General features: G+C 33.9%; 1 protein-coding gene across 1 annotated transcript; it reads left to right on the top strand.

The window, feature by feature from the left end:
- Window positions 1–49: 49 nt before the first annotated feature.
- Window positions 50–25,884, top strand: LOC125669691 (ubiquitin carboxyl-terminal hydrolase 43-like). The gene is made up of 11 exons (XM_048902762.2): window positions 50–909; window positions 1,786–2,112; window positions 5,349–5,554; window positions 8,109–8,226; window positions 8,439–8,548; window positions 8,663–8,740; window positions 11,964–12,090; window positions 14,501–14,623; window positions 15,463–15,637; window positions 15,731–16,969; window positions 21,092–25,884. The coding sequence occupies exons 1-11, from the start codon at window positions 85–87 to the stop codon at window positions 21,520–21,522; spliced, it is 3,759 nt and encodes a 1,252-aa protein (XP_048758719.2). The 5' UTR covers window positions 50–84; the 3' UTR covers window positions 21,523–25,884.
- Window positions 25,885–26,389: the final 505 nt, after the last annotated feature.

Genomic DNA, 26,389 nt, shown 5'->3' with positions numbered 1-26,389 from the left:
AAAAATGGCGATCGTTAAACTCAAGAGAAAAACATATGCATATTTTCAGCAAATACCTGTTAATTTAGTGAAAACTGGGCAATAATGGACTTGAATTTAGATTCTGGACAACAGAAAACAATCCCAGAAAGTAGTCTAATTGAAAAAGAAGAAACGAGTGACAAAAGAGAGCCATCACCACTGTCTGAGCATCATCGGGAAGTGAGTCGAAGTTTATATTTATCCTCAAATGTCAAAACAGTTAATCCCGTGGAGGTTATAGCTGATGGTCCAATAAAATCAAATTCTCTTCCAAAACGTAAGAAAAAGTCACGTCCATCCTTTAAATCGGTGATAAATCTTATGAGTCGTTTTAAAAATTCATCAAGTGTTGAGAAAAGCAGTGTAGAGAGTGGAGGTCCAAAAGGGGGATGGACCCCTTCAATGCCACGAAAAGGTGGTCAGTCGAATGGCAAGCAGACCAGTGATTCATCCTTACGTCCACTGATGACACGGACCTGCAACAGTGTGTGGGACATTGTGCCTGGAACTGTTGGCATTCCAAATCTTGGAAATACATGCTTTATGAATGCAGTGATACAATGTCTGAGCAACACAGATTGGTTTTCCAAGTACTTTATTACAAAACAATACAAAGATGACATGAAAACTAAATCATTTTCCAAAAAATTCAGTATTCAGAAGAGTGATGTACCAGAACAGCTAGGAAAATTACTAGAAAGTCTGTGGAGTAATGGTATAAATGTTGTAGCAGAAGTTTCAAGTGGATTTAAAAGTGCAGTGGGGAAGAACAACAGTCAGTACAAGGGATCAGAACAGCATGATGCTCAGGAGTTCTTTTTATGGCTTCTTGACCGCCTTAATGAGGACATATTCACAAGTTACAAGAAAAAGGAAAAGACAAAAAGGGTATTTGTTATGTAGTTAGATCTGATATTTACTTTACAAGTATTTTAGTATGAATACTCTGAAGCCAGTGTGATATTTTTCATGAAAATGCAGTACAATTTATCTGTTTTGTAGACTAAAGTTAACATTCATCGAAAAAGACAAAAATCAAAAAGTTTGTGGAACAGATATGCACTATTTAGTATTAAAGTCATGGATTTTATCATTTTAACCAGCTAATCTTGTTCAGAACATACATCATTAGGGTTCCATATTAAACTTAAAGGTGCACTTCAATATCGATTGTGAGTCCTACAGTCATAGTGACTCACCACTGTGTCCATTTGTCTGTCCACACATTTTTTTCCTACAGGAATCGTATTAATTTGTAAGTGGACAATGATAAGCAGAAGATACTACATGTATAGATTTTAAGATCAGATTGCTCAAAGGTCAAGGTAATAATTAGATGATTATGAGATTTTATGGTACCAAATTTGAGTATTTTTCAACCAACAGACTCAGTATTTAACTGAACAGTGGCCACTGGCCAGTAAAATACATATTCAAATTTTGAGTTTACTAGATTGTAAAAAATAAATAAATGCATATTGTATTCTGAGACTCAGCATGGTTTTTGAAGAAAAAAATTAAGTTCCAGAAAATTTAAGATAGTCCCAGTAAATTTTTGTTACTCCAGAAAGGTAAATTTCATTAACTGTTGAAATTAATGTGGACAATCAGTTAATACATATGTGTCATTTTATTGATATAAATGTTAGTACAAGGTTCATACATGTTTTTTTTAAAAAAAATACTACATTTAGATTTTCTAGTTGCTCTAGAAAATTATAACCCAAATGTACATGTATATATTAATCTCTTTATGCTTTATAGCTAAGTACCTCAGAAATATCTGATGAAACAGCAGCTAAGGAGGTGTTACAACAAAACAGTGGGTGTGTCCTGTACAACATGTTCCAGGCCCTGTATCGCTCTTCACTACAGTGTCCAAAGTGTCAGAAGCTAAGCAATACTTTCGAGTCCTACCTGTGTCTCTCTCTGCCATTGCCTGCTCGGACAACAAGGCCAGTATTTGTGATCTATGTCTCAAGAGATGTGGAACCCATGCAGATTAAGTTTGGATTGATGTTAAATGTCCATGACACGGTTCGAGAATTAAGAGAGGCAACAGCTGTATTCATGAATATTTCTCCATCCAGGGTATGCTATTAATACTTAGGTTTTGTAGCAAGCTTCTTTGATTGAAAAATCAATGCAGTAAAACTTCTCTAAGCTGTCAACTGCTGGACTGAAGAAAATAGTTGGTGTATAGGGGTAGCAATATTGTTTAGAATTCATGAAACTGCTGACAAAATCAGACAAATTTTGCTATTTTCACAGTATAACAGCTATTCACAGAATACATTTTAATTTTAGTGACAGTGTAGCAGTTTTATTCGGAATGCTTATTGACTCAATTATTATTTTGCATTTAAAAATTTAATGCAATGTTTATTTATTTTTTTTTTAAAGTAAATGATATAATCATGTGATATACTGTATTATGATTACTTTAATGACAGGCTTGGTAATTTATTACATGTATATTGTCAGGATGCAAGGGAAAATTTAAACAAGAGATGTTTGTAAAACACATATGTCCCCCATGGTGCAAAATTGAAAAGGGTTATACACACACATCGTATCATCAATTCAAAATATTGAGCAGACAATATCGTCCTATGTCAAGAGTGGATTGACCATGCGACCTAAAAATCAATAGGGGTCATTTTCTCCTAAGATATACCAGTGTACCAAGTTTGATGTCTGTCAAGCAAAGGGTTCTCTAGACATTGAGTGGTCAGTATATTCTTATGTCCAGTTTGACCTTTGACCATGTGACCTCAAAATCAATAGGGGTCATCTACGCCTTAGGATGTACCAGTGTACCAAGTTTCATGTCTGTCAAGCAGAGGTTCTCAAAATGTTGAGTGGACAGTATATTTCTGTGTCCAGAGTAGATCGACCTTTGACCCGAAAAACCATAGGGGTCTTAGATATAACATAAAACAGCTATAAAGTGAAAGACTCAATTCATTGAAGTTAATTTAATTTCTGATATAGAATTTAATGTGTTAACGAAAGTTGCATATATATATATATATATATATATATATATATATAGTTGACATAGAATTTTATGTGTTGACGAAAGTTGCAGTGGACACATTTGTGACATAGGTTAAATTTTTGGTAACTTATACTATTTTAAGTTTTTTTTCATCTGCCTACCCATCTAAATCATTAATTATCCTTGAAAATATTTTTTTCTTTGAGGCTCAACAAAGTGATCAAATCCATGGAGTGACATTCAATGTTCATAGCATAGTATTTTAACTCAGTGGTACAGAGCCAGTAACCATGCAAAGTTACTGGCCCTGTACCAGATTTGTCTGTCCTTTTTGCAAAAATAGTTGTGTTACGATTGGTCTTTCTGGTGACTCTAGATATTACTGACATTGATAATTAAATTTGATTTATTCAGAATATTAGAACTTAGTCATAATCAGAGTCTTCATCCTCAATTTCTTTCTTTAAATTTTCTACGATGACATCAGATTATCATCTTGGGATGTAGGCCTTCCAACCCCTTCATAAAATAATTTGTAATGAAATAGGAAATCATTTCTATTTATCCATTTTAAAGTTTACTTTTTAACCCGTTACATTATGGGTGAAGGTCTTGTTTTTCGAAAACCAAACATAAATTTTTACTGACACAATGGACACAGACTGTGTTTTATATTTTATTGATCCTCTCGATTATTTGTTGGTCACGGGCCAATAGGCAGGCTGTAACCTACTGATGAAAGTATTAGATATTCAAGGAAATGATAGGCCAATGTATCTAGTTGCGCAAAGAAGTGTTTGTTAGAGTATATTTTGGGGGGATCAAAAGGGTGTGGGGTCTAACATGCAACTCTATTGGGAAAAATTAATTTCAAAATTCAACAGATATTTTTAACTTGACAGATATGATAGAGTCCTGGGGTCTTCAGAAATGAGAAGAAAATGACAGTACCTACAAACTAGTATCGAGGGACTCCAGTGACCTTGAACTTAAAAACTGGCATAACTTTCAAACTTAGAGTAATAGTGACATGGGATCTTCAGAAATGATAAGAGGATGATTTGAGGTATAGACTAGTATCAAGGTTAAGTGATTCCAGTGACCTTGGAACAAAAACTTGGAATTACTGATAGAGACATGGCATCTTCAGATATGATGAAGGGATGATTGGATCTACAAATCAGTATTAAGGTCTTCGGAAATAAGAGAGAATGACAGACCTACAAATTAGTATCAAGGTCAAATGACTCCAGTGACCTTGACATCTGTCCTTGAATATAAAACTGGTATAACTTTGCAACCTGAATTGATAGAAAAGTGGGATCTTCAAATATGATATGAGGATACAAACCAGTATCAAGGTCAAATGAATCCAGTGACCTTGACCTTTGACCTTGATCATAAAAACTCATATTACTTTAGAGTGACCTTGATTTCTTACCTGATATAATTAGAACCAGGTCTGATAGGGACCCGAGATCTTCAGAAATGACGAAAGGATGATGGTAACTACAAACTAGTAGTATAGTCAAGTGATTTATAGAGACATGAGATCTTCAGAAATGATATGAGGATACAATCTTATATCAAGGTCAAATGAATCCTGTGACCTTGACCTTTGACATTGATCATAAAAAACTTGTATAACTTTAGAACCGGGACTGATAGAGGCATTGGATTTCAGAAATGATGAGAGGATGTTGGGACCTACAAGTCAAGTGACACCAGTTTTACTAAAGGAAACAAAGGGAGTTTTTGAAAATTTTCAAATTCCAGGTCTATTGTGACCTAGGTTTTTTAAATAAAATTAAGATTAGGATGGATTTTGTGCAAAGGATGGGGGGAAATATTAGTACTCAGAAAAAGCCCACTTTTACACAGCCAGTGCTTCGTTTGGAAGGCTTTATAATTGGCAGATTATAATCATATCTTGTGTACTCTCTAGAATTGTATGACACATTTTACATGACCTTATAAATCAATTGCAATGTTTGGGTTTTTTAAATTAGAATTGCAGGATGATGCTTAAATTATGTATGACCAGTTTTATTGATATATGTGTTGCATGATAAGTTATTAGTATAACAATGAAAAATGCAATGTTTTTTTCATTTCATATGATGCTTACTGATTAAGCAATTGTCCAAGAATCCATTGACTTTTGCAGTAAATAAATAATAGCTGGTGATCAGAAGGATCAGGTTTCATGGCAGTTGGTTGTGGGAAGTTTTACTGTACATGGATTTGGGTGTAGTTTTAATTTTTTGTTCATTGATTTTGTATTTTATTCTAAAATTTGAATAAAATCCACTTCCACTTTTTTCAGATTGTGTTATGTCAGATATTTGAGGATGGGATCAGCACCCGTTATTGTGATGACCTGCCTCTGACAGACATATCAGAAGTAGATCCTATTTATGCCATTGAAACACTACCTTCTCCCAGCCAGGATGGCAATGCAGAGGAATTTGAGTCTTCCTACACCCAACTGATTGTTGTTAATACAGAGAGGAGATCCTCACCCACACGATAGTAATACTGAAGTTGTTTATATATTCTGTCAGTCTAGCAGCAGAATTATGGCTCTGTGAGAGGCGGGGATAGAGGAGGGGGGAGGGGGGCTGGGGGGAGAAATCGGATAGCCCAGAGATCTTCAGATCTACCCATTATAAAACCTTTGATATACAGCCCAAATTTTTTTGCACACCATTAAGATGTTCTATCTTAGGTATTTTTGCATCACCACCTCAAGATTTTAAAGAATTCCTCACATATTTTCCCACTACACTTGTGTCAAGTCTTACCTTCATGTATGAAAACCCCATTTGAACTAAACACATTTAGCTTCGATAATGAATTGATTGGCAATCAAACAGGACTATGTAAATGGGCAAATAGTTTTGAATTTTTGAAGTTTGAATGGGGCTTTAATAAATGTTTGAAGTTTTTCTTGACACAAACGTAGTGAGAAATTTTTTTTGGGAATTATTTGATATTAAGATTTTGAGACAGCGATTTAAAATTAAGATATAACTATACCTGAATCCTGTGTGGAAAAAATTGTGCTGTAAATAATTGGTTTTTATAACAGATGGATCTGTCACTCTAGTCTATCTCAATATTTTCCTCAGAGAGCTAAAGTTCTGCTTAAACTATCAGTCCACATGCAGATGAACACTGACTGACATATGATTTATTGTATCCCACTATTAGCTCATTTCAGTCAAAAGCTTTGAGTTAACTTAAATCTGATAAAAATTGTATGTAACATTCATTGTTGCCTTATTTAGATCAACTTTAGTGCATGACTGGCATAAACTATACACATTTTACTTGGCACAAAGCATTCTTCAGAAATAGAGTAGGGCGTTAAAAATCTATTCAAGAACCAAGTGAAAGATCCCCGGGATAGGGTTCAGCCAAATCAATGGTTTCAAGGTTATAACAGGAGTACCTGTGTATAGGAAAATTCTTTAAAACTTTCTCAAGAACTATAAAGTCCTAACAAGGCCACCAACAAATTTCAAATTAATATTCAAGTTTGCTCAAACCATGTTCCCCCAGGGCAAAGGCAGGGCCAGATAGGGATTTTAAATTTTAGAAAGGATTATTTGGTGATAGATTTTTAAAAAAAAATCTTCTCTGGCTACAATTTTTCAAATTGATATACAAGCATCCTTTTGTGAATGTAGATTTAAATTATATATTAGGATGAGACCACAGCAAGAGGTCAAATTTTTACATTGGACCATTTTTAAAGAATTGATCATAGAAAATCTTCTCATGTAGAACAACTTGGCTGCAGTTTGGCTAAATAATAAACATGTTTAATCAGGTAGTTCTGTTAAAGCTAGGTCTTCCCATCTATATGGCAAAGGATATGGCCACCGTAACTGGTGTTTTATGTAAAGTACGTTTATGAATTATTTAATGCGATATTTGTACATGTATATAATTTCATTGCAAAGCACTAAAATGACCCAGAACAATCCAAACAATTAATGATGTAAAACAGTCACAACAAACAAGCTTATTACAGTGCACTACCTAAAACAAAGTGATTATCATTCCCTTATCTAACTACGGAAAACGTGATTGGATATAATAAATTCTACTTATAATGAGGAAAAAATCTTTGTATCAAATTTTCATCACACTTTTCAACTACAAAATTGTTACCAAAACGCAGGTGGACTTTCTTTTAATGATTGTGGTATGTTGCTTGATGCATGTATTTCCTTAATATAATGAAGAATAATTGCTCATAAATCATTATCCTTGTTTGAAAAAATGAATTAGTTGCATGCAGACCTGGGGTAGTGTGTAATGGTAATGCAAATTGTAATCATGACATGTTATTAAAGTAATGAGATGTAATGGGCCCATTTTTCAATTATAAGTAATTGTAATGTAATGCATTACTTTCATAAAAATGCCTGCAATGACCATTACTTTTCAATGCCATTTCAATTGCATTTTTTGTTTTATGAAATGATATTTTTTTAAAGAGTCTGATTAAAGTCACTTACAGGGGATTTTTAAAGAATTAAGAGTACTTCTTGAAATGAAAGACATTTCTTTTTTTTAAAGTTTTATTGAATGATGATTGATGAATACTTTAAGATGATTTATTCAATGTAAAACTTTCATAAATAAAAAGTCAATTATAAAATCAAATGAAGGAGGCTAGGTAAAATTTACAGTGAATTTAAAGAGATCAGATACAGGTAGTTTCAAAGATAGCCCCAAACAAGTGTCACCTGTACGCACTACTCAGTTCTGAACACTTTTCAATATAAAATCTATAAGCATTGCAGGTTGTAGGCCAGAATGCTGTTCTTTGACTGAAAATACATTTTAAAAATCTGAATGTCGGATAATGAAATGCAACAATGATGTGTAAAATGATAAACATGCAATTCTTTTACTCGTATTTGCTTATAATCTGACTTAAAAGTTAACTTGTGAATAAATTGTGAATTGTAATGGAAAAATTCCAATATCATTGTAATTTAATGCATTGCATTTCAAAATAATTGACCCCAGGTCTGGTTACATGTAATACTGGTTGTTTTTTTTTTTTTAGCCTAAAGTTTTGTGCTCCGGTCATTTTGTGTGTTCCAAGAGACATAAACTACAGAAATCTGCAAAGAAAAATTCTAACTGTGATGGGAGAATGTGTAAAAGAAGGCCTCTTAACACAGGTGACAGTCAGACTGTTCTACAAATGTTCTGAAAATAAGTAAAAAATGTTGAAAATTTGATTTATACACCAACACATGTACATAAGATTATTTCTGTGTTTTGTGTATTCAGATAAGAACATGGAGAACTTTAACGAGTTCCATACATTTACAAGTATAACACCAGTAATGGTGTCTTACAATTAAATTTTTTTTTTAAATGTGTATTACAGAAGTTGGATACACTGTTTCGTCTTCGTCTTTTGGATGAGTTTTCGGGGAAGCGATATTATTTACAAGATGACCAGGAAATCATGCCTCTCTATACGCAGGCTGTGGATAGGTATTGTTCATAATCATTTTGGAAATAAATTTGTAGTGTTAGAGATTTTGTTTTCATCACTCTACTTATTTGTCAGTGCTTTGAATGTAATGGGTCACTCTACTTATTTGTCAGTGCTTTGAATTATGGAGCTGAATATGGTCCTCAACATATAGAACTAGTAGCAGAATGGGAGCCGTCTGTCAAAGAAAGGTAATGAAACACCATCAATTAACTAATTAATTTAATCAATGTATCTGTCCACAAAACTTTCTATCCTTGTGTGATCTTCTTTGCAGTTTTGTTTTCAATCTGAACCTAATTTACACTGTCATATGCCAACTACTTGAACGTATTTTTCTCTAATGGAACTATAAAGCTACAAATTGGGAAATATATTCAGACATCCTCATGTAGATTAAAGGCTGCTCAGTTTATGGCCCAATGGCTAAAATGGGACTTTTTGCATAGGAATTGTTAGGATAAAAATTGTTCTAAAGAGGAAGCTAACACTTCAGCATAACATGTATGTTGTACAGTCATTTCCCATGGCATAACATGTATGTTGTACAGTCATTTGCCATGGCATAATATGTATGTTGTACAGTCATTTCCCATGGCATAACATGTATGTTGTACAGTCATTTCCCATGGCATAACATGTATGTTGTACAGTCATTTGCCATGGCATAATATGTATGTTGTACAGTCATTTGTCATGGCATAACATGTATGTTGTACAGTCATTTGCCATGGCATAACATGTATGTTGTACAGTCATTTGCCATGGCATAACATGTATGTTGTACAGTCATTTGCCATGGCATAATATGTATGTTGTACAGTCATTTCCCATGGCATAGCATGTATGTTGTACAGTAATTTCCCATGGCATAACATGTATGTTGTACAGTCATTTCCCATGGCATGATATGTATGTTGTACCGTCATTTCCCATGGCATAATATGTATGTTGTACAGTCATTTCCCATGGCATAATATGTATGTTGTACAGTCATTTCCCATGGCATAACATGTATGTTGTACAGTCATTTGCCATGACATAACATGTATGTTGTACCGTCATTTCCCATGGCATAATATGTATGTTGTACAGTCATTTCCCATGGCATAACATGTATGTTGTACAGTCATTTCCCATGGCATAATATGTATGTTGTACAGTCATTTGCCATGGCATGACATGTATGTTGTACAGTCATTTGCCATGGCATGATATGTATGTTGTACAGTCATTTCCCATGGCATAATATGTATGTTGTACAGTCATTTCCCATGGCATAATATGTATGTTGTACAGTCATTTCCCATGGCAGAACATGTATGTTGTACAGTCATTTCCCATGGCAGAACATGTATGTTGTACAGTCATTTCCCATGGCATAATATGTATGTTGTACAGTCATTTGCCATGGCATAAGATGTATGTTGTACCGTCATTTCCCATGGCATAACATGTATGTTGTACAGTCATTTCCCATGGCATGATATGTATGTTGTACCGTCATTTCCCATGACATAATATGTATGTTGTACCGTCATTTCCCATGGCATAGCATGTATGTTGTACAGTCATTTGCCATGGCATAACATGTATGTTGTACAGTCATTTGCCATGGCATAACATGTATGTTGTACAGTCATTTCCCATGGCATAATATGTATGTTGTACAGTCATTTGCCATGGCATAACATGTATGTTGTACAGTCATTTGCCATGACATAAAATGAAAACAATATAAGGGGTTCATAGAATGCAGACATTTTGGGATTTATATCTCTGTACAGGGCAAGTGACCGGAAAGGGGGGGGGGGGGGGGGGGTTGAGGGGAGGGGGGGGGGGTATTAGTCCCATTAGGACAGTATTAGTGTTTGCCTACTTCCTGCTTTTGAATAATTAAGGACACCTTATACAGTAATCAGAGAATCTTATGGGAAAACCAGAATAATGTATCTTTTAAAGTTGTGTAACGGTAGTGTTTTCCTCATAGGTATGGACTTCTTATTCCAATATCAAATTCCCAAAATACCCCATTACTTATTCCAATATCAAATTCCCAAAATACCCCATTACTTATTCCAATATCAAATTCCCAAAATACCCCATTACTTATTCCAATATCAAATTCCCAAAATACCCCATTACTTATTCCAATATCAAATTCCCAAAATACCCCATTACTTATTCCAATATCAAATTCCCAAAATACCCCATTACTTATTCCAAGATCAAATTCCCAAAATACCCCATTACTTATTCCAATATCAAATTCCCAAAATACCCCATTACTTATTCCAAGATCAAATTCCCAAAATACCCCATTACTTATTCCAATATCAAATTCCCAAAATACCCCATTACTTATTCCAATATCAAATTCCCAAAATACCCCATTACTTATTCCAATATCAAATTCCCAAAATACCCCATTACTTATTCCAATATCAAATTCCCAAAATACCCCATTACTAAAGTGATATTAGCTCGAAATCTGAAAATTTGATTTTGTTATAAAAATGTGCTATTATGATAGTTTTGTATGTAATTTCAACCAAAGTCATTGATGAAATTAAAACTAATTTGAAATTTTATCAAAATAAAGATTTCAGTTCTATTGAATATACAGCATTATATAGAAATTGATTTTTGCACGGGAAGACAATAATGTAATTTTGCTTCTTTCAGATCCTCTGAATAGGTTTTCTAACATAAATATTAATAACAATAGTTTATAAACCTTATTATATGTCATCAAAATAGTAAATAACAATTTTGCAACTAAAATTTTCCACACCAAAATGACAGCTAGTATTGCTTTAAGTAGGAAAAGGTATGATGTTTACATGTATATATAAACCAGAAAATTATATAACTAAAGCAACAAACTTTATTTACAACGTTGTATTTCATCAAAAGAATCTGTTAGAATTGCAAATAAATCAACTATAATCTTTAAAAATCATTTTATTGAGTAGCCAAGGGTAGATCACTTTGAGTACAATTTTTTTTTTACACAAACAATCTTCCATATTCTTCTGGGATATTAATTTCATACACAGTGCTGCCCTATAGTTTTTAATATCTACTTTATTGTCTTGATATTTAGTAAATTTTTCAGTTAAGTATAATTATTTTTTTGATGATTACCTTATGATGAAAATGTATTCTTATTGGATCTCTTCAGTGTGTACTTTAAATACTATTTTTCCATATATATAAGTATTTGAGCTGCTAGTGGGAATTCATTAATTATTACTTGACATTAACATAATGAAGCAGAGTTTTCTCATGATATTTTACTTTACAACATGAACTATCCATAATATAAAAAGGAAAACTAATGTTTACTGTAAATTATTATATGTGAATTTTATCTATATGAAAATTTACATGTATTTTGTGTTTTTGTTAAAGAGTAATAATCAAAGACAACAATGTGATTCATGATGATATCAGTGTGAAGAAAGTTCGGATGACCCATCAGCAGCCATTAAAGGTTTCCCTCGAGGATTGTCTCCAGTTGTTCACTAGAGATGAAAAGGTACTAAGTTCCACAGTTTGATTTTTGATCTCCACTTTTCATAAAAGCATAGGAACATCAAATAATAGTCTGTCTGTTACAAAATTTGTCTGACCCCTGAATTTGCAAGTACAGTAAAACTTGTTGAATTGAGATATTGTGCATTCTGTGAAACATTTTAGTCCTTTAGAATATTATGATTTTATGCTCCAATAATTGAAGATTCAGGGGTCATTTAGTGTTTGGACTGTCCATCTGTTTGTCCACAAAAACTTTAACCTTGGCCATAACTTTTGAATGGATGGTGATAGGGCTTTCATATTTCACATGTGTTTCCATGTGTCAAGACCTTTGGTGTTTTTGTTTTTTTTGTTCCAAAGACCTTGTGACCTTTACCTTGGAGTTTGACCGTCTTTTGAAAAACTTGAACTTTGGCCATAACTTTTAAAAAGTTGGTGATAGGGCTTTCATATTTCACATGTGTGTTTCCTGTTACAAGATCTTTCTTTTTGACCCCATGACCTTGACCTTGAAGTTTGTCCGAATGGGGGCAACTCAGTGTTTCACAAACACATCTTCTTTTAATATCAATTTTGTGCATTCCATGTCTTTTCTATTCTGTATATCGCCCATGATAAAAAGGACTGACTGCTCATAATTTGTTTAAATTATCTTTTATAAACTGGCTATGTCTTAAGGCTTACCTTTGTTTATATTTAACGAGGCTAATTCTAGTGTGTATTATTGATGTACATGTATAATGTAGGGAATTAATCGTGAGCATTCATCAATGAGAGATGTGCAATTGAATATTTTAGAAAACAATTTTTGGTTGTGGTATGTTCAATTGAGTTACATATAGTTGTGGAAAAACTTGGCATTCTGAAAGAGATATCTGTAAAGAATTAAGTTTAGAAAATAAAATTAATTTAATAGATTATACCAAATATGCATAAAAAATCGCTCAGTTGGAGTCCAAACTCTTGTCAGTACATAATATGAGATCTAAGCTACTACAATCGGTGATATTCTTAAAAAACTAGAATGATTATGTGAGGAATTTAGTGGATTGGGTGCTGAAAAAGATAATGATATACAAGAGGTTCCAATTAAGCAACATTTAATAATGTTTAAATGGATAAAGCAAGCAACAGCCAAAAACATTCCTATAGATTCAAGACTCGATTTACAGTCTTAAAGAATATATTTTTGAGCACTGGCCATTCAGGCCTCTGTATCTGAACGGTTTACAAGACCAAAGAAAAATTCACTGGTCCAAATCACAAAATATTACTTCTTTCAGTTTTGAAAAGAACTTTGAAAGAAGAGTTCAAGAGTACAATACATTTACTCAAAACTAGTTCAAGTATGATAGAGACACAATATTCACTATTAATTCTGATTACAATCATCACTCCCTTTAAATATATGGTTATATAATTTTAACAGTAAGTCAGTAATTTTGATGAAAAGCATAGACCGCCAGAATATGTAATATTTTTATAAGCTCAACCCTCATATTACTGGACTTGTTCTTTGGGCCAGTGGTTAGTTTCAAAGATTGGATTTAACATTAGTCAGTGTAGAATTTATGGTGAGAGTTCTGATGCTTTAAAAATTTAGATTTAAAAATAGAGCTTTCTGTTATATGGACTGACAACCAACAGGTGATGTGAAAGCACCAACAAAGAAATCCAGGCAAGTGACGAGAATGCTCTTGAAGGATGTCAGAACTATGTCAAAGTTTTGAAGTGCATGTTGAAAATTTACATGTATTTGAAAACTTTAGTAAACTGAATGATCAAAACCTTATGCCAGCAATTCTTGAATTAAAAACACTGACTATAAGGAAACTATTGCATTCTAAAGAGCATGCAACTCAAACCAAAATTAGCATGTCTTCAAAGAAGTCTATGTTCACATTTCAGAAATTTGCATTGCAGAAACATAGATGCTTCTGAGATAATCCATTGATAGATAAACTTGCCCTCTTTTTATCAGTTTCATTTCTAAAGCATTTGTGGAATCAAGAAGATAAGTAACTTGAAGAATGCAAACCTTCTCCAATCTGCATGTTTACTAAACTGGTAGAATTTTCTAAAACACCACTGGTTGGTTAAGATAAGTTTGATTGTATGTTTACTTACAACTTCATATTTGGCATATATACTACCTGCCATCAAATTCTATCAAAATGAAATGATACCTCACAAAGAATTTTCAAAACAGGGGAACCACGATTGTTTTGTATTTTCTTGTAGAGTTCTGAAAATTTTACACATTTATGATTATAATGATATTTGACCATGTAACATATATAAGCATTAGTGTATAATAAAGTGAAATTATAGTGCCTGAGTGCTATATTCTGGCTATCTAATTCATCTTTGTTATTGAATGTAATGATGCAGACAGCTATGTTTCCTTACAGCTCAGTGGAGAGGATGCGTGGGAGTGTTCACATTGTCACAGACAGCAGAAAGGGGCCACAAAAACCATCGGTCTGTGGTCACTCCCTGATGTAATGGTCATTCATCTGAAACGCTTCAGACAGGTAAATTAAATATATCTAGCAGATAACATAATTGCAAATGGATCATATCATATATAAGTACAATCAGACGTAGTCACCAACAAGAAAATCTGATAGTCAGACAGATGAAATCAGTTAGTCACATATAGGTAAATCAGATATCGTCACATAGGTAAAATCAGATAAAGTCACAGTTAGCTTAGGTAAAATCAGATATAGTCACAGTTAGCTTAGGTAAATCAGATATAGTCACAGTTAGCTTAGGTAAAATCAGATATAGTCACAGTTAGCTTAGGTAAAATCAGATATAGTCACAGTTAGCTTAGGTAAATCAGATATTATCACAGTTAGCATAAGTAAATCAGATATAGTCACAGTTAGCTTAGGTAAAATCAGATATTATCACAGTTAGCTTGGGTAAATCAGATTTATATAGTCACAGTTAGCTTAGGTATATCAGATATAGTCACAGATAGCTTAGGTAAAATCAGATATAGTCACAGATAGCTTAGGTAAAATCAGATATAGTCACAGATAGGTACCATCAGATATAGTTATATACAGGTAATTCAGAAATTTATCTAGTTACAGACTGGCTGAATCAGATTCAGTTACAGATGGGTAAATCGGAATACAGTTTCAGGCATTCATCTGAATGTTTCAGATTGGTAAATCAGATATAGACACAAACAAATGAAATCAAATATTGTCAATATAAGGTCAAAGTGGATGGAAATAAGAAAAATTCTTTGTCAATAATTTAGAGAAATTGCAAGAAATAACTAATTTTGTCATGTCCTAAAAGCAATCAGTACTAGTATATATTGTGAGGGAAGATCAATCATTTTGGATGAATGTAGGTTGGGCTACGCAGAAGTAAGCTGAGTACACTGGTGGATTTTCCCTTGAGAGAGCTGGACATGTCGCCACACGTAGTGAGACGACCACACTGTGCGGGAGGTGGAACACAAATGGTTTATGAGCTTAATGGTGTACTGAATCACTATGGCACCATGCAAGGTGGTCATTACACGGGTAAGTGTAATTTTATTGAGGTAAAATAATGCTTGATAAAAATTCATGTGTTAGATATGAAAAATTATATAAAGTATTTGTGAATTATTTTAGCCTTTTGCAAAAACCCAATTGATGACAGATGGTATGAATTTGATGACTCCAAAGTCAAGCCTATGGCTGAGGCGGAAGTGAAGACCTCATCTGCATACTTGTTGTTTTACCAAAGGAGGGGTGTGATGGACACTGTGCGAGAGGACCTGGAATCTGGGTTTCACTGGATCTACAAACTGTATCCCAATGCATACAAAAGTGTTAACAAAAATCATAACAAAAACTCAAATAATTCACAGTCACAGTACACGCAGCCAGAAAATATCATGGACGAAACTATTCCACAACATTTAAATTCTCCTGAGCATTCCCCACTTGTGTCAGTTTACAACTCGCCAAAACGTGTTCGCAATACTCCAACTAAAATGCAAGATAGCCCTCTCCGTAAATCTGACTCGGAACCCAGTGTATATAGAGCTGATGTCATGCATGCCAAGACAAACTCTGACGTTGTTGTCACAGAAACTGTGCCTGACAAAGCATGGAGACATGTTGACATGGACACTGATGATCTGGTGAGACCAAGTCAGCTGAAAAATCCACAGAAAAACCCAGGTCATATGATGAGGGAAGTTACTGCGACAACAATGATTGACAAAAATAACAGAAAGCTATATGATCATACCAAATATACCGAGAAAAGTCGAGAACATCATTCTCCAGTGAAACTGTCCATGCAACCAAAGAATGAGAACAATGACAAAAAATATTCCTCTGGAAGTGGGCTTAGTGTCAAGTTGCCGGAAAAAGATGTATTTGTCGTCAGGCAGAATCACAAAACAGGTCAGACAACAGTGGAATCTCTAAGTAAACATATTGAAAATCGCTCTCAACTGGAAACTAACGCAAAACAAAATAGCAGCTCTGGTTCTCAAAGCAATGGGAGCTACCCAAATAAGGTAGATCCTCAGGACAAAAGAGTCTCTTCTCTCCACACAAGGAATATCAACGATCATAGAGACGAATTTGATGCACTGATCAAACCAAAGTCCTACTCACCTTCATATCCACCAAGATTAATGTTGACACAAGATAGTATGTCGAGACCTCATGACAATACCTGGTCCACTCAAGATCAATCACAATCACCGATCGATTTCAACAGGCAACTATCACATGCTACTAAAGGTGGATATAGTGAAAAAGAAGCAACTAAGAACCCAGCTGTCAAACGGAGCAAAAGCCAAACAAGAGCAAGAGAGCAGGAACAAAACACAATCAATGAACGCATGAACCAAGGTACATGTATGATTCTTTTTTTTCTTGTTTTAGCTCAACTGAATTGAAAGCTCAAGTGGGCTATTTTGATCAAAATTTGTGTTGGATGTAAGCTTTTCACATTTTCTACTTCATAAATTTCAAGCAGACTTGACACTTATTCATTCTTGGGTGAATGGAATTCAAGTTGAATAAGATGAAGAACCAAGCTCCCTTTCAAGTGGAGACAATTAAGAAATACAGAACAAGGGTGGGTCTTCATTGTGGGTTTAAAGTTTTAGATAGGAAGATAGAGCAAAGAAGATGGGTGACTTTATAAAGCCGAGAACCCACAGAGGGACAAATATCAAAGTTAAAATTGAAACTCTCCAGAAAAAGAAAAATTTGCATTCTAGTTAAAACAATCAATCCATAGTTTCCAAAAATGCTTTTTCAACATTGAAAAAATCCTACTTAAAATCACCTATATGCAAAAAACGCACAAAATAACAGTAAATTTGACTTTTCCAAGCAGATTTTCATATGGAATGGGCCAAGTCTCCATTGTGAACTAAAGTAAAATATGTTAGTACATATTCAGGTGTAATATGTTATGTAAATAAAAGTATGGAGACTTGACCCATTATGAAAAAAACCTACTTTTTGTGTAGAATTTTTGTGGTATTATCAAGAGAATTACTGTCCATGATGGGTGACTTTAGATAGCTTAAAATTAGGAAATTCTTCATGGGATTGATAGCCGAGGTGGCAGTCTCATTGAAGTTTTGGACAAGCCCAGATTGCATATCTGTGATTTGAATACCAATCTCTCCTACCTATTTTTTTTTCTTTTTAATGAATAGACTTCCCATACTTATTTGTCTCTGGCATTTTATGCTAAGTTTATGCAGTCTTAATGTTGATCACAAGTAATAGATTCCAACATGCATGCGGCTAGTGAATAAATGTAAACAAGTATGGGGCCTCCCGTGAAGTATGGATGTTGTTTATGTACACGACACGTTAAAGGAAAGTTAAAGAGAACAATTTCAACAATGCTTAAGAAGTTACTTGAAGAGATCATGACAAAAGCCAAATATGCAATCAACTGGTGCAGACTGTCTAAAAGGCACAGTGAACTACAGTTCAGTACAAAAACAAAAGCAAATCAAGTGTCTGTTTCTGTCCCATTTGTATTTGCTGGGAAATCTAACAGCAAATGTGCTTTCTGTAACTGTAAAACCGGCCTCAGAGTTGTACCAAACGAGTCAAGAACTGATACCTTTATCATATTCAGTATATTAGTAGTAGTAGGTTGTAAATGCTGTTGAAAAACATTTGTTGGGAAAAACTGAATCCAAATCAAGGCACCATACAGAAAACGCTATTCCACATTTGATTTACACCACAAAACATGTGAGGTTCCTCATTCACATCAGTTAATAGGTCAATGGAAATGCGGAGAACATACTGTTGGATGTTGCAAGCATATATGTAATGTCATTTGGTACCTTGTAATGTCATTTGGTACCTTAGCTATTCCAGGCATCGGTGTAATTGTGTGTGTTAAAAATCGTTTCATGTCTGATACACATGATGCTGCCTGTGAAACAAATTCTGATGATGATTTTGATTAAGTATCATTCTTTGAAGTATGATCGATATATTTGTTTTGAATTCTAAATATTTTTGACAGCATTTTAGTATGGTACTGTATCTATTGTAACTACAGGTACCATCAATGCGGATTTTAAACTCCTGATTCGCCACCAATACCTAATCGTGAATAGGCTTATTGTTCGCCAAGTTCACCCATCTTCTTTCTTAAAAGGTTTTCTCTTCAAGAACCAAAAATCACAGTATGCCAAATCAATGTGAAAGCATCCCCATGTGGTGTAGATTCATATTTGTTCAAACTATGAATCCCAAGTTAAGAGTGTTAAACAGTTTACATAGGAGTATAAGGGACAATTCTGAAAATATTCTCTTCAAGAACCACAAAGGTACAATATGTCAAATTAATATGCAAGCATTTTCATTTAGTGTAGACTCAATTTTCTTTAAACCCTGCTTTGCATGGCAAGATTATGAGCTTCATTGAGATTGAATCTTTTACATGGGGAAATGCAGCTGCTCAGGTGAGCAATGTGAAACATGGGCCGTTTGTTTTTGTCAATTACTTTTTTTAAACAAGAGGCCCATGGGCCACATCGCTCACCTGAGTCACCTTGGTCCATATCAGAAGATTTTCCATATCTATTTGCATGTAAAACCGTAGTCCGTATTATGGCCCAAACCTTCCCCTGGAGGCCATGGTTTTTGCAAACTTGAATCTACACTATGTCAGAAAGCTTTCATGTAAATGTGAACTTCTTTGGCCCAATGGTTCTTGAGAAGAAGATTTTTAAAGATTGTCCCTATATATTTGTATGTAAAACTTTGATCCCCTATTGAGTCCCCATCCTACCCGGGGGGGGGGGGGGGGGGGGGGGGCATGATTTTAACAAACCTGAATCTGCACTATATCAGAAAGCTTTCATATAAATCTCAGCTTTTCTGGCTTAGTGGTTCTGGGAAGAAGATTTTTAAAGATTTTTCCTATATATTTGTATGTAAAACTTTGACCCCCTATTGTGGCCCCATCCGACCCCCGGGGGCCATGATCTTAACAATTTATAATCTGCACTATATCAGGAAGCTTTCATATAAACCTCAGCTTTTCTGGCTCAGTGGTTCTTGAGAAGAAGATTTTAAAAGATTTTTCCTGTAAATTTGTATGTAAAACTTTGATGCCCCCCTTGAGGCCCCATCCAATCCCCGGGGTCCATGATTTTAACAAACTTGAATCTGCACTATATCCCAAAAAAAAAAAAAAAAAAAAAAAAAAAACCCCAACAACAAAAAAAACAACTTTGACCCCCTATTGTGGCCCCATCCGATCCTCGGGGGCCATGATTTTAACAATTTAGAATATGTACTATATCAGGAAGCTTTCATATAAATCTCAGCTTTTCTGGCTCAGTGGTTCTTGGGAAGAAGATTTTTAAAGATTTTTCCTATATATTTGTATGTAAAACTTTGATCCCCTATTGTGGCCCCATCCGACCCCCGGGGGCCGTGATTTTAACAATTTAGAATCTGCATTATATCAGGAAGCTTTCATATAAACCTCAGCTTTTCTGGCTCAGTGGTTCTTGGGAAAAAGATTTTTCCTCTATATTTGTATGTAAAACTTTGACCCCCTATTGTGGCCCCATCCGACCCCCGGGGGCCGTGATTTTAACAATTTAGAATCTGCATTATATCAGAAAGCTTTCATATAAATCTCAGCTTTTCTGGCTCAGTGGTTCTTGAAAAGAAGATTTTTAAAGATTTTCCCGATATATTTGTATGTAAAACTTTGATCCCCTATTGTGGCCCCATCCGACCCCCGGGGGCCATGATTTTAACAATTTAGAATCTGCATTATATAAGGAAGCTTTCATATAAATTTCAGCTTTTCTGGCTCAGTGGTTCTTGAGAAGAAGATTTTTAAAGATTTTCCCGATATATTTGTATGTAAAACTTTGATCCCCTATTGTGGCCCCATCCGACCCCCGGGGGCCATGATTTTAACAATTTAGAATCTGCATTATATAAGGAAGCTTTCATATAAATCTCAGCTTTTCTGGCTCAGTGGTTCTTGAGAAGAAGATTTTTAAAGATTTTCCCTATATATTTGTATGTAAAACTTAGATCCCCTATTGTGGCCCCATCTGACTCCCGGGGGCCATGATTTTAACAATTTAGAATCTGCATTATATAAGGAAGCTTTCGTATAAATTTCATCTTTTCTGGCCCAGTGGTTCTTGAGAAGAAGATTTTTTAATGACCCTACCCTATTTTTACCTTTTCTTGATTATCTCCCCTTGGAAGGTGGCCTGGCCCTTTATTTTAACAATTTAGAATTCCCTTTACCTAAGGATGTTTTGTTCCAACTTTGGTTGAAATTGGCCCAGTGGTTGTTGAGAAGAAGTTGAAAATGTGAAAAGTTTACAGACGGACGGACGCCGGAATACGGGTGATCAGAAAAGCTCACTTGAGCTTTCAGCTCAGGTGAGCTAAAAAGGCATACATCAGTGTATATATAATACCAGTAATATTCTCATTCTAATTCTTTTTAAGCCCATGATCAGAGAAATGGCATTAGCATCAACAACAAGTTTGCTACCATAGCACGGGTAAATCAGAGATTTCAAGGGGGAGAACATCGAGATTCAGCAGTTGTGCGGTCATCTACGGAAGGAAATCTCGGCAACAATTTCATGATTCCTGGTCACAAACTCAAAGACAGACAGGATTACATGGATTCACCAATAAGGGGGGAAATTCTTGATGTGAGGGATGCCCTTCAGAGTTCTCCACATCTCCACCAGGTTGGTTCCCGGAAACCAGTTTACAATGGCATCCTTAACGCGGATTCCCACCCCTATACAGAAGGATTTCCTCGCTATCAGCCGCACAAACATTACAGGAAAACTCCCAACAAAGAAGAACTGGACCACCATAATAAGGAGAAGCTGTATTCTCCTTGCCTGAAAGAGTCCTCTGTGTAAATGATGTTAATTCTGAAGTCATAGAATTATTATTCTATTGTCTAAATGTTATTTTTGCTATTCATGATGAATTTTTATTTGTTAAGTTGGAATTGATGTTTGAAAATACTGACAGTATCCATGAGAACTCCTGGACCTGATGCCCAAGGCTATGAAATTTGGGATGGGGCTAAAACTATTTGGTCTTGATGTAGCTTGGCAGGCTGGTAAAATGACTGGTTATAACATTTGTTGGGCTTGTCATTTAATTCAAATAGGCCATTTCACCAATGATTCCAAAATATTTTCATGATGACTGTTTTGTGCAATATTTGCAGAATGAAACAAGTTTTGTTTATTAGCTGGTACTTATGTAAGCTCCTTTTTCTAACTCGAATTGTCTATTACCATTGTGAAGTTGTTGAAAATTTTATTTTCTGGTGTCCCCCCCCCCCTGTACTTGTCTTATACAGTAAAAAAAAATCAAAGATCTTTCCATGCAGTGGTATAAATGACGAGTCTGGAATCACAGTGTCTTGATAAGGGTTTCAGAAATAATTTTCATTATTCTGTTACTGACTTTATGCTGGTATTTTATAGAAATGTTAAAAATTATACAGAAAGATTTATACCAATATTTTATTAGTAAAAGAAAAGAAAGCCATTCTAAAGTTTGGATTTATTAAACAAAAGTTCGATTTTTCTATATTCTTGACAAAAATCTACTTTTCTGTATGAAGCTTCTGTGAAGATTTCTACTTAAATGTAGGGCTTGTGTAATTGCCTTTGTTTCTAATTTGTATGGTTATTCATTGTTAATAGAACTTATTGTGGCTGATGCTATTGGAGTCCACGATATGTTTTATGTGTGATTATCAACACGATACAACGAGGAAAAGAATCTAATATATTCAGTGCATGTTGTGTCCAGATTAACTGCTGCACTCATTTATCAGTATGCTTTTTATTACCTTGACTTCCTTCATATCAAGCATACAAACTCATCGAGGGAGAAAGATTACAATGTAAAACGAATTTGGAACACTGATGTAAACCAAAGAGGTTGTTGCAGATATGTCTTGTTATCATTAACTGATTAAATGTACTGTAATTAGACATATAAGTCTTCACACTTTAAAACTCTTGTGTATCGGTATGTACGTTAGGTGTCTGACATCTTGTCAAGGAACACAGATGTGGTTATCTTGTAAACACTTTCTGCTTTACAGATACATGATGAAAAAATTTAATTGTCTGCAAGTGATTAAGAAGTTCATTCCACACCACAGGCTATTTCAACAAATTGTAATGAATTTTTATTTGAAATTAATTAATTCTATCAAAATTACAATTTAATCAACCAGTTTCAGTTTGATGTTAAGTGTTATTTTTTTTTTTTTTTTGCACTTTAATTTTAATATTTTGTTAGTTGTATGCCCTTGACAAAAAATTGAAGACAGATATTTTTGTGTGGTGACTTTCATATTTCTTTGTTAAATTTATATTGGCTTCATGCATCTTTTATCAAATAATTTCTCTACGATTCAATTTAGTTTCTGAGATATTTGCTGAAAGATGCTTTTTCCATAGACTCCAATCTTCAACTGATTGAATATTAATTAAGTTTTATCAATAATTTTGAAAAAACCTCTTGCTTTGTTACAACCATCAAATTGATACCAAGGATGTAGTGATGTGCATCAGCATTGATAAAATAATAAAATGTGGTTGTCAACCGAAGTTCTGCCATGCCACATTTTACACAAATAGTGACAGTTGTATTGTGAATAGATCTAGATTTATAATGTATTAGCAGTTATTGTGGGATGTGTAAACAAAATTATACCATAGTAGAGAGAGAGACAGTTCATGGTGGAAAGTGCAATATTGAAGTGCTTCGATGTGATGGGAAAGTAGTTAATTTAACCTAATCGTAGAATGATTGAGATGTTTAGAACTCACGTATGTAAGGAGTCACTACACAACATTCCATGACATTGGTTAATGTACACTTTGTGATATTTCATACAATTTTCCGTTGTCAATGTGTATATATTTTGTTGTTGATAAACTGTAAATGGCATTAACATATAGATTGTGTACAGTATACTTATTTTCGAATCACGTGTTAGGATTTTAGTTGGTGCATTGAATATTTAAATTTCTTATGTCATTCCACATTTTGAAAATGGTTGTGTACTTATTTTTTTTTGTTTTTTATAAATTTTCCTTGTGTATATTTTTTTTATTTCAACAAAATCCTGAATCCAGGACTTTCATTAGGAAACATATCTTCTGTGATTTTCTAACCAGAAAATTATGTTGAGTTTACACATGTACTGTAGATATTAAACAATTTTGCTTTTCAGTTAAAAAAAGATATTTACATAAAGGGTGAATTTATCATGCATTAGACACCTACACTGCAACAAGTGACTTGGAGATTAAAACACAATACAAAATCAGGAATATCTAAAAACTTAAGAAACAAATGTTTTGATGAATATGATGGACACATGATTTTATGATGGACACTTGATTGCTTTGATTTTACTGGAGCTGGGAAATACAACAGAAAGGACATTAAATTTTTTTTTTTTTTATATATATAGAGAAATGCTTTTACTGAGGATTGGACACCAGTTTTACATCTGACAATAAATGCTGAGATAGAGATTATGTAAAGATATGTTTTTTCTGTGTTTAAAGAATATTACAGAACCCTTGGAATACTCATGATTTTCTTAAGTAAATGTGAGAGCAAATGTAAGGATAGTAATGGACTGAAATATATATTGGGTGTGATTGTGTACATAAATCAGGGTATGTCTAATACATGATGAATACACCCTAGGAGCAAGCAATATACTGTAAATATGACTATTTCAATTTAATACTGTAAATATGACTCATTACACAGTGAATTACAGCAATTCCTTTAAATTTGCGGGGACCAATTTTCATGGTTGCCAAGATTTGACAATTTCTTTGGAATTTGATTTGTGGAGATAGATTTTGTACATTGATTTTTGAATTATGTTGAGGGTATAAATTCCTGACACTTAAGGCCTCGTTCCCAGTGTTCTACACAGAGTGAGCATTGTCTAATCAAATTGCGGAGATCTAAAATTTATTATATATAAGAGTGCACTTTAATATGATTAGAACACACTCTTATTCGATGGAAGAGAGCTGTAATTTACTTAGAGCATTAATTCGTAATATGAATTAGAGCTCTTTAATTAGAATTTGATATACATTTGATTCAATTGACTACTAGTATATCTCTGATAACATGATTCCACCGTAATGACAGTTGACAATTTTTCTGAATCTCATTGTTGAAAAGATTAGGAAGTTAGAGTTTTGAACACAAACACGCAATGCAATTCATTCCACTTCAGTTTGATCAATAGTTTTGTTAGTACATTATGAATCATTTTATGTCACAGATTTTGTCAGTTAAATTATGATCAGTATTTTTATGTTATACTCAGGATTGTTTTAAATTCCAATATTAGATAGATCTTGCATACAATGTATTTGGCAGATAGAAACTTTACAATGTCAATTTATCCCCCGACACCCCACACTAAATTTTAATATTCAGAATCAGAAGTTTTATTTAAACATATTATGGCAAGGAATTGGAAATTATCAGATTACCTTTTAAGAAAGTAGAAATCAGAAATCTTATTTCAGGGGTAAATAATGAAATGCATGCAATTTATTTTCATTTCATGTTTACTATTAAGTACTAATTCAGAATATTGTTTGTGTAAATATTTACAAAAAGAATTTGAAGGATGAAGACATGTGTGCAATGTTACATCTCCTGTTTACTGAAATAACCTTGGACAACGAGTAGTGCCATATCTTATACATGTACTATGAAATGATGAAATGTCATAGTACACAGGTAGCAGTCATTGGGAAAGGAGTAAAGATTTTATTTTCATTGTCTACCAGGAGTAAGGATCAAACAGGAATATCATATGCTGTTATAAAATGTCCATGTTAAATTAATGTTTTCAAATTTAAGTTGTTAAACATTCAGAAAAAAAACCTGATAGTCTTTGCTTCCATTGTGATTTTACTGGATGTAACAAATTCATGTTTAAATCTAAATTTTGAATATTTTCCTGAGAAACTGAAATTAAATTTTTTTTTTTTTCGGAAAAAAGGAAGAATGTATTGAATACTAGTGTACTATATGCACTGCTAGGTTGTATAGCTTAAGCATTCCATTGTTAATTGTTTTGTTAGTTGATTTTCTATTGATATATTCCAAGTTAAATCAAAGTCAATTTTTTCATTCCGATTTTTAGTACTGTATATGACATATATACATGTATGCTGAGAAATTAAATGTATAAAATGCCATTTCTTTTCTGCTCATTTTCCAAGTAGTTGAACTCAATGCAGTCAGTATAGTAAACCAGCACAGACATTGTCAGATGATGACAGGTAGTGTGGGTGGTATGAAATAAACCAGCAGCGATACTGCTAAAAGCCAAATATAAAGGTACAATGCAGACAGTATAGACCAGTGCAGATGCTGCGAAAAGTCGGAAGGTACAATGTGATAATATATAAACCAGGACAGACAACCAAAATTCCATCACACTGAAAAATAATCTTTTTTCATCTTCAACAATTTATGTGGGGCAGACTAGGTATAAGGGAAGAAGAAAGGGGGTTATGAATAGAAAGGGAAGGGGAGAGAGAAAAGAGGATGGAGAGGTGGTCCCCCTGTCTAGGCATTTATCTGTTCCTTATTGCTTTCCAAGTGTTGGTAAAAATGACAGTTATATTCTGTCATGTTATATCAAACTCGAGTTTTAACCAATCATTTTAATTTCTTGAGTAGGAAAGATTTCTGATGATC

The sequence above is a fragment of the Ostrea edulis genome, chromosome 4 (genome assembly GCF_947568905.1).
Source record: "Ostrea edulis chromosome 4, xbOstEdul1.1, whole genome shotgun sequence".
In the NCBI taxonomy this organism is placed as follows: domain Eukaryota; kingdom Metazoa; phylum Mollusca; class Bivalvia; order Ostreida; family Ostreidae; genus Ostrea; species Ostrea edulis.
Note: the sequence above shows the minus strand (reverse complement) of the source record. Positions and strands in the feature narration are given on the sequence as shown.